Source organism: Humulus lupulus, chromosome 8 (assembly GCF_963169125.1).
Source record: "Humulus lupulus chromosome 8, drHumLupu1.1, whole genome shotgun sequence".
Classification (NCBI taxonomy): domain Eukaryota; kingdom Viridiplantae; phylum Streptophyta; class Magnoliopsida; order Rosales; family Cannabaceae; genus Humulus; species Humulus lupulus.
Window position 1 is genome coordinate 106,861,838 of NC_084800.1, and position 10,697 is coordinate 106,872,534.

Here is a 10,697-nt window from a genome sequence, read left to right on the forward strand (position 1 = left end):
TGAAATTGTTCCACTGTATTGATTCTTTGAATCTGTCTTGAACTGAGTAGTTTTAAAACTATTCAACTTGTTCTGCCCACCTTTGTACTCCTTCTTCTGAAATCTTCTTGAAACAGTAAGGAGTCCCTCACCATTGTTATCTCCCTTGTCATCACCTTTCTTCTGGATCTCTTTCGAATTTAAGGCTGCTTTCACTTCTGACATTGTAAGTGTATCCTTTCCATACAATATGGTGTCCACAAAGTGTTCATAAATCTTTGGCAGCGAGCTCAACAATATTATGGCTTGATCTTCTTCATCAATCTTGACTCCAATATTATTAAGATCCAAGATAATCTTGTTGAAGTCGTCCAAATGCTTCCTCAGTTCCCTGGATTCATCCATTCGAAGTGTGTACAGTTTCTTCTTCAAATACAACTTATTGGCAAGAGACTTCTTCATGTAGATTGAGGCCAACTTGTTCCAGAGCCCAAGGGCTTTCTCCTTATCTGATACCTCTCTTAACACTTCATCTCCAAGACTGAGAAGAATGGCACTGTGTGCCTTTGCCTCAATTTCTGTCTTCTTCTTCTTGTCTTCAATGAGACTCATTTCTTCATCATCTAAAGCCTCTGATATTCCTTGATGAACAAGAAAGGCTTTCATCTTGATCCTCCATAGGCTGAAGTCGTTTGAACCATTGAATTTGTCCACCTCAAATCTGGTAGTGGCCATCTTGAACCTGTTTCTTGAAATTCAGTCGGGGTTTCTTGAAGACTTGAATGCGGAACTAGAAGCCTTCCTCCGAACCTGGCTCTGGTACCACTTGATAAAGTGACCCCAAAATCAAGACAATTCAAGAACAAGTTAAACACAACACAGTAAATGCAAGAAACTAAACCAGATAAGTATGTAAAACAGAGACAACTCAGCTTGACAATGATATAACTTGCAGCCTTTATTGATCGAATATAACTATACAGAGTATATAGTTACAAGCTCCTTTCTCTAATGCAAACGAACTGAAAATTACATAATCCTCACAATGATGATTTCATGATCAGACACACATGAATCATTTAACATCCCTCCTCTCTCTCAAGAATGTTCTTCTAAAATTTTCTTCTCAGTATAAAGGGTAATCAAAGGTAGTTTTCTGTTAACTACAATGATATTTATAGAGAAAGAGATAGGAGCTGACTAGGAGGAGTTGACCGAATCCCTTTTAGCTTAGCCAATGATGAGTGTCCAGGTCATTTAATGATCTAATTCCACAACATAAATAAAATAATGTGACAATGCCTGAAAGAGATTAATATCGTGAGATAAAATACTACAAGACATAACCCACGATAGTAGGTGCACACAACACAATTCAAATGAGCTATGGTATGCACTTAAGCCCATGGAGAATGGATTCTAAGATTTGAATCCATTATATTATTTGGTCGTCCTCTTCTTTATAAATTGTTTTCGTTGTGCTTCTTTTATATGATAGCACGGGGAAGGTTTATCGAGACTACATGGGTCCGCTTCCAATAGGGTTGGGTTGGCAACGTAAGCTACTACAAACTTCATGTTCACACAAGTCTTGGACCTCTTTTAGTTTCATTAGTTTGTTATTTAATTTTGTTATATCTAAAACCACACGACCATAACAAACAATATGAGTAAGAAGCAACCTCCCTACCAGGAGCTTAGCTCGTTAAAAGATAAAAACTTAGGCCCCGCATGAAACATCTCCTAAGACATGCTCTAGTGAAAAGAGGTAGACAAGCTAGGGAATAACATCCTGCAAGAATAATCGACTGAGAGAATGCACAAGCTGTAGCTGATAAGGCTTAAAAGGTGGTAGCTTGAAGATGGTGAATAAACAGAATCAATATATTGAATGTCCTAATTAATGTTGATTGGTCAACCATCAAAATAGAATATTCTTATTAAAGATATTTAAATTTTTGTAATATGGTTACCCGAATTGGAATGTTTTTTGTAATAAATCAAGCAACAACAATCTTTGATTTGAGGGAAATGAATTGCTTCGATCACTTTATAAATAGGAGGGTTGCGAGAGAAAATGTAAATCGAATTTCACATGAAAAAATGTTGAGCTACTGTAATTGTTTTTTTTCGGGAATATATTTTATTATTATTCAGATTACAATAGAAAAATAGTACAAATTGGAAAGGGATTTCCTCCGACCAACAAAACTCATGATCTAGTCAAAGGGCATGCTTAGTTAATCCAAGAGCCGCAATAATAAACTTACAACATGAGCTATTTATAAATTTTGGTCACTTGGTGGTTTTGATAAATCAAGGTTTTTTTATAATGTTCTTTGGGATTTTGTGTGTAAGCCAAAGATATGTGCTAGCCTTGGCTTCACGAGAACATACAACTTCAATTTTGCCCTTGTTTGTAAATCAGGTACGCCCATGAATTTTGGTAGTGATTCTTTTGAGTAAGGTGTTGCATGGTAAATATTGCAAAGGTTCATACTTTTTGTCACCTTCCCTTCCTAAGAATGCTTCTTTGATTAATAAGAGTGTATTTTTAGAATTTTTTATCTGGACTAATATAATTAAATACAGTTCAGGCAGTGTCTTTATTAGCATACAAGGATAACTATATATTTGTATGCATGGTATAGTGTCTATTGTTTAATCAAGACCATAATGGGATGATCTAGTTAACTAACTATACTTGAGGCACATGAATGCACCCAACTTGATTACTAATCAGCCCATTGGGTTAGGATCAACACTTAGACCAAAATGCCTTTTTGGTGCTCATTAATGAGAGCATATGAGGCCTATATATTTAGGTGGTTGGATACAAGGGTAATTAGTATAAATGGGTGAGAGTGTATAGTGAGTTAGAATCCATGTATTCCTCTTGCTCTTCCTTTGTTGTTTTGCAGGTTATAGAGACTCCATATCACCCCTATATTCATGATTTAAGAGGTATGTTTCTAGTACAAAGTTCCATTGATATACTCCAATATTCTATGAGAATTATTTACTTTGTGTTTGATGTTGATGAGCATGTTTTTATATGATTTTGTACTTACCATCACATTATAAATCTAACATGTATGATAGACTAAGGAACTAATCAAGAAAGATAGCTACTTGTGGGAATGGGGAAGATGCAGATATTTGAAATTCCCTATAGGTTTCGTGGCTATCTTGGGGAGACTACATTTACGGTTTTAGTTATTTGTCCAAAACCCCAAACACCACTTTGTCCATGATGGTAGCTTTACCTAATGGAACCTGGTCAAAATTTGCTTTGAGTTTGTGATTTAGACCTACCATAGTTCAAGAGGTGTAGACTCTCTCCCCAATATTTTTCATTCTATTATGGAAACATGCTAGGTGTAGGGGAATGATTTTTCCCAATAAACTAGGAGATATAAATTAAGAAAAATTCATCGTTTCATTGAATAGCTTGAGAAAAGTTGGATTGAAAGAAGAAGAGCTCCGAGTGAGCTCACTACAAAGTAGAGCTCCAAATAAACCCATCAAAGAAAAGAGCTAGTATGAGCTTATTCATGGAGTAGAGTTCATGGAGATTGTTTAGATTGATGAGCTCTGAGCTCAATGTGATTGCATAGATTGGTGAGCTCTGAGCTCAATGTGATTGCATAGATTTAGGAGCTATGAGCACAATGTGATTGAACATATTGATGAGCTCTGAGCTCAATGTGATTGAACAGATTGATGAGCTCTAAGCTCAATATGATTGAACAGATTGATGAGTTCTGAGCTCAATGTGATTGATGAGCTCTGAGCTCAATATGATTGAACAGATTGATGAGCTCTGAGCTTAATATGATTGAACAGATCGATGAACTCTAAGCTCAATGTGATTGAATAGAATGATGAGCTCTGAGCTCAATGTGATTGAAGAAATTGATGAGCTATGAGCTCAATGTGATTGAATAGATTGATGAGCTCTGAGCTCAAAGTGAATGGATCGCACAAAGAGTTTAAGTATGAAGTTGAGCGAAAAGATCGATGAGCAGCTAAGCACATGATGTGAAGAAGAGAAAAGGTCAGGAAGAAAGTTAGTAAAGCCAGAGACGTGGATCAATCATGATAAGCTTCTCTAACCTTATTCTTTGTCATTTCTCTATAAATGGTAGAAGAGGGAAAAATTTTTGGGGACCTTGGACTTTAGTTCAATAGAAGTTTGAATAGATTGATGATTGAGTGAGAGAGCTTTGTGCTGACTTAAGCATCATAGTGTCTTTTGCATGTACACCCATTTTGTTCTCTCCACTCATTCAAACGAAGAACACATTCATGTTGTTGTCCATGCCAACAGAATGTGTATGATTCAGGCGATCTTCATCAACAAAGTAAAATGCATTGACTTTATAATTAAACAAAATCAGAGAAAATATTTGGGGGGAGGATTTAGACCCAAACAATTGGCGTCATCTGTGGGGGAAAAACAAAAAGTGATATTCAGTGATGTTTGAAGTAATCAAAAAACCTTTTTATAACTGTTGATCTTTGTGTCTTTTGCAGAGATTGAGTTGATGGTTACCAGTAAAGAAAAAAGAATGGCATGATAAAAAAACGCAGCAAGATGAGGATGCAAGTCAGTCGCCTCAAGTTGATTACATGCAAAACTGCACAAAATGATGCAATTTACGCAGCAAATGAAAGAACAGGACGATGCCAGGTTTCGACAGGTTGAGGAGTGACAGGAACAAGCAGAGGATCCGCACAAAAAATAAATAGAAGAGATGCTCGTGCAATAGGCCGAGTTAATGGCGAAATTAACCATGATGAGAATGGAGAAAGACATCCACCAAGGGCGAGCAAATGCCACTATAGTAGGAGTTAGTGATGAAACTCGACCGGAAGTAAACCCGGAGCCACTAGAGTGGAGGAGTATACCCCCGAGATTTACGAAGAGGAAAGACAGAAGTCATCCCAAAGGGAAAAAGAACAAAGTAGGATGCATATGCAAAGAAGATAGAAACGTCGATTTCTCTGAAACAATCACAAGCTCGCCAATCGCTATTAACACCAATAATGCCACCTGACTGGAAGGAGTAGATGATGAAAGAGGTTCTCGACAGAATGAATAACGCAGGTGTTCGAAGCTCTTTGGACATGGCCAACGAAGACATCAAAGGTATCTTCAAGTCGCCGTTCACTGACTGGATTGTCAGTGAACCAAAACCGAAATATTTCGTAATGCCAAACTTTACTCAGTTTGATTGGAGTTCGGATCCGTCAAACCATATCCTATAATTCCAGCAAAAAATGGCAATGGAAACTGAAAAATGAAGCTATGAAGTGCAAAGCCTTTGCAACCACTTTGGTAGAACCATCATTGCGATGTTTCAAGCAGTTGAAACTGAAATCAGTGAATTCATTCATGGAGTTAGGAGAATTGTTCCTGCCACAATATGGAGGAAACACTAAGACGTCGAGAACAATGGGCGACTTGTACTGAGTGCAACAAGGAGTAAATGAGCATCCGTGAGCATACTTGAAGTTGGGGCATCAGATTAGGCAACGAATCTGTTCAGAGAAAGCTTGCAGAATGGATTATTGTTGAGTGAAAAACTCTACCTGAATCCACCAAGGGATCTTGCGGTCATACATATGAGATATAAGTGAGTATTCAATATACTAGAAATTAGAGAAGAAGGGGCTAGGTGCACCACACTCATCATTAAACCTGCAGAAGGGAACCCTCTTTTAAGCGATAAAAGAGATAAAAGGAGAGCAAAAAAATCCCTCGCAAGTAGCAGAAATGGCCCAAAGCACTCAAGGGAAGAAAATGACATTAAATACCCCCACATCGAGATCATGGTACTAGTATATCAGATTTACAATGAAAATAAAGATAAACCAATATGGAAAGATTCGTTCAAAATAACCTCACCATGGAGAGGATGGATCAAGCCAAGTACTATCCATTTCATAAAGATGTGGCCCATACCCTTACAGAGTGAAGGTCACTCTATAATCATGTGCATCTCATTTTGAGGACGGGAGGGTTGTCACGGTACCTCAAGATTGCACAAAATATAGCGCAACATCACAGGGCATCACTGAATTCGCCTGCGTAGGCAGTAGTAGAGCCAGCTGTGGAGCCGCAAGTAGCAGTGGAAGAACAACCTCAACAGTCATTGAACCAAATCCCAATGAGATTCGGGTATGCAGAACCCTCAATAGAAACAAAAAGAAAGATGAAGTTTGAGAAAAGAACAGAAGAAAGGGTAAAAGGAATGCACTATTTGCATCATACAGTCAATTACGTAGCCTCAATAGATCGTTATTTCCCAGTCCATCTTATCATATTCACCAAGGATAACTTAAAATAAGTGAATCTACCGCTTGATGACGCATTGATGATTAAGCTACAGGTGGAGAATTGTCAACTGAGAAGAGTGCTAGTGGCTGGAGGAAGCAGCATAGAACTTATTTTTTATGATGCGTTTCAAGCGATGGAGATTTTAGAAGAAATATTAAGAACATCCGAATTCCCCATCCTATCTTTTAACAGCATGAAATTAGTACCGAAAGACGTAGTCGAGCTAAGAGTTACGGATGTTGAGCGTACCTTGGTTGTAGATGTCATAGTTATTGATGCTTACTCTGGATATAACGCGATTATGGGTAGGCCATGGGTACATAGAATGCAAGGAGTGGCCTCGACTTTGCACCATGTGTTAATGTGTCAATCGCCATGTGGGACCTACGCTATAGATATAAAAGGACGCCAAAAGCAAGCTAAGAAGTGTTGTGGGTTACTAAAAGAAGTGAGTCAAGTGGAGACTGGAGAAGAGAAACAGGAAAAAGAAGCATAGCAATCAAAGGGCAAGGTATCAACTTACTTAAAGGCAATTGAAGAAAAGTAATAGTGCATCGATCCACAATCAACTATTGATGAATTAGAGGAAGTACGGCTGGATGTAGAACACCCAGGAAAAACAGTGCTGGTAAATGCTTGAATGAGTAATGAGCAGAAGCGCATGTTAATAGAGTTCCTAACACAGAACTTCTCCACATTCGCATGGACAACAAAAGATATGGCAGGCATAGACCCATCGATCATGACACATCAGTTGAACATAGACAAACTTTTCCTAGCTGTGAAGCAAAACAGAGACGATTTGCCCCAGAAATAAACCAGGTGATTAACGAAGAAGTGGAATGATTGTTACAAATTGGGGCTTTTGAAGAATGCTTGTACCTGTCTTGGATATCAAACCCAGTAGTCATACCAAAGAAGAATGGAAAGAAGCGAGATTATATCGATTTCACTAATCTGAACAAAGCTTGCCCAATGGATAGCTTTCCACAACCCATAATTGACCAAATGGTAGATGCAACAATAGGATATGAACAGATGAAATTTTTAGACGCTTATTCTGGTTACAATCAAATCCCAATGGCGGAAGAGGATAGAATAAATACGGTCTTTAAGACTGAACGAGGACTGTACTGTTATATAGTAAAGTCGTTTTGGCTGCGCAATGCCGGGGCGACATATCAGCTACTGGTGAACAAAATCTTTGCTGAACAGCTGGGATGGATTATGGAAGTGTCCATTGATGATATGGTTGTAAAATTTGAAAGAGAAGCCGACCACTTGACACATTTGGCAAAATGCTTCAAGGCGTTTAATAGATATAATATGAAATTGAATCCAGCGAAGTGCGCGCTTGGGGTAACCTCAGATCAGTTCTTGGGCCACATTGTAGGCAAAAAGGGAATTGAAGCAAACCCAACACAAATAACAACTTTATCCAAAATTACTGAGCCGCGCACTATACGAGAAGTGCACAAAATCACAGGCAAGATTGTTGCACTAGGTCATTTCATCTCATGAAAGTTAGATCATTGCGAGCCTTTCTTTTAGTGCTTCAAAAAGAGTTCACAGACCTTATGGGGAGACGAACAACGCAAGGCATTTGAAGAATTAAAAAGTTATCTGAGTTCCCCGCCAGTGTTGAGCGCGCTAGTGTTGAGCGCCCCAGAGCAAGATGAAGAGTTGTACATGTACCTGGTAGTGACATCAGTAGTGGTAAGCGCAACGCTATTCAAAGAAGTCGAAGGGAAACAAAAGCCAATCTTTTACGTGAGTAAAACACTGCTAGACGCCGAGACGCGCTACAGTATGCTGGAAAAGCTGGTGCTTGCTCTCATGACAACTAAGAAAAGATTAAGGCAATACTTTGAAACTCATGTGGTAGTTGTGTTGACTAAATTCTCGCTCAAACAGATACTGGCGAAGCCAGATTTGTCTGGAAGCATGTCCAAGTGGGCAATCGATCACTCTGCATATGACGTCAGGTTCGCCCCATGGAAATCGAAGAAGGGGCAGGTATTGGCAGATTTTTTTTAGTAGAAATTAACTCATTTCAAAGTGAACCCGAACATGACGTACAATTCACAGCAGAAGACTGATATGGGTGATGAGTATGGATGGCTCAGTAAATTCCAGTTTAGCTGGCATAGGTGTGGTGTTAGAGGCTCCATTCGGATTAAGGATTGAAGATGCCCTGAAATTACAAGATAAGGTTATCAATATTGAGGCATTGATATATAGGTTGGAGTTGGCGAGTAGCCTGGGCATAAAGCAGTTGCAAATTAGAACAGATTCCAAACTAGTAAGTGAGCAGGTTAGTGGAAATTTTGACGCTAAAGAGCCCAGAATGGTTAAATACCTATGTACCGTGAAAGACCTGTGAGCCAAGTTCATGCAATTTGAACTCACACAGGTGCCTCGAGAAATGAATCGTCGCATAGAAAAATTGGCTATGAAGGCCTCATCAGGCAAATGCACCCGCAAGTCTTTAGTTATCCTCAGCACGACAAAAGTCGATGGATGTCCGGCATGCTTTGAAATATGGCAGCCTAATGAATGTTGGATGGATCCAATCATACAGTATCTAAAAGAAAGAACAGAGCCAGACATCATGGATCAATCCAGGAGTTTAAAAGCCAAAGTTGCACGATATACATTGATCAATGAGCAGTTCTACCGAATGTCCTTCAACTGCCCATGTTTGAGATGTTTAAATCCAAACGAGGCCAAAAGTTTGATTGAGGAAATCCACGAAGGGATATGCGGAAATCATTCCGGAGGATGGAGTTTAGCTCATAAAGCTCTAACTGCCGGATATTATTGGTCGTACATGATGACTGAAGCTGGATGGTACGCAAAAATGTGCGATAGGTGCCAGCGACATGCACCACTGATGCACCAACCTGCTCAACCTTTGCATTCAATTGTTGCACCATAGCCATTTAATAAATGGGGGATATATGTTGTAGGGGAACTACCCAGAGCTGTTGGAGGGAAGCGCTACTTGTTGCTCGCCACAGACTATTACACAAAGAGGGTAGTTCGTGAAGCCTACAACAAAGTAGGCAGGGTAGATACAGAAAATTTTGTGTGGAACACATCATTTTCCAATTTGGAATCCCCAAAGAAATTATAGTAGACAACGGAATGCCATTCAATAATGCAAAAATAAAGGAATTGTTCCAACAACTCAAGATTTATTTGGGCAATAAAGTGATTTTAAACAACATCAAGAAGGACTTAGAGGACAAAAAAGGGGCATGGTTGGAGGATTTAATAAAAATCCTGTGGGCATACAAAAAAACGCACAAAACCTCTACTGGTGAATCCCCATATGCAATGGTGTACGGGATAGAGGCAGTAATCCCAACAGAAATTGGTTTGCTGACCTTGTGCACAAACATATCAACCTCCTCAACCCTCAATGTTATGCAGCTTTCCCACAATCTAGATTTGCATGAAGAATTCAGAGAGGTAGCTCATATTCACAATACAAAGTACAAGATATTGGTTGAGCAGCAATATCAAAAGCGAATTAAACCCAGGGAGTTCAAGGCATGAGAATGGGCGCTTAGGCGGTTCATTGGAAATCAGAGGAAATTGGAACCCAATTGGGAAGGACCGTTCCAGATTGCAAAAGTGATGGGCAAAGGCTCTTATATGTTGCAAGAGATTCATGGAGGGAAGTGCTTACCAGAATTTGGAACTCCATGTCCTTGAAAAAGTATTACTTTTAGTATGTAATCTGCGTAGAAAGAACCAGGTGTTTAGAATCTAGTGCCTAGTGATTTCGTAATTTCATTATGCACAATTGTAAGTGTGATGGGCAGTTATCTGTTGTTATCAATAAAGAAGAACACTTGTGTATTATGTGTTACTGTATTGGATTAACAACTGAGACATTTTTATTTTTCTGCTCGAACAACAAACTCGAACACGTTTGCTGAAACCATAACTTTGTTTTGTAGGAAAAAAGAGTCGAGCTCAACACTAATTACTGTGTGGAGGGAAATGGTAATCACGTGATACCATGTCGAATGAGCATCAAAAAGAAAGTACACCTTACCAGCGTACGAACGATTCCCATCATTAAAGTCAAAGCACGCAACTGAAATAATTCAAAATTTGGGAAAATCACGAAGTATCATTAACAGTTACAACAATAGTAATACCTTTGACCGAGTAATTCGAGGGCCATTGTGGCAATTAAAGACAGATATGTTGGAATGAAAGACTTATTCTGCCTATAAAGAGCAACATTGGATCAGAGGCAAGCTATCAACCACAACACACATCCACAAACACCAAAAAATTGCTATTTTTATTTCCTATGCCTTAGCATTATTTTCAATTTTGAAACAAATCTAGAGCCATG

At 38.9% G+C, this 10,697-nt stretch overlaps 1 protein-coding gene across 1 annotated transcript; it reads left to right on the plus strand.

The window, feature by feature from the left end:
* The first annotated feature begins 7,330 nt into the window (after nucleotides 1-7,330).
* Nucleotides 7,331-9,260, plus strand: LOC133795918 (uncharacterized). Its single transcript, XM_062233387.1, has 4 exons — nucleotides 7,331-7,681; nucleotides 7,874-8,307; nucleotides 8,411-8,636; nucleotides 8,736-9,260. Exons 1-4 carry the CDS (start codon nucleotides 7,331-7,333, stop codon nucleotides 9,258-9,260), a joined length of 1,536 nt encoding a protein of 511 aa, XP_062089371.1.
* The last annotated feature ends 1,437 nt before the right edge of the window (nucleotides 9,261-10,697 follow it).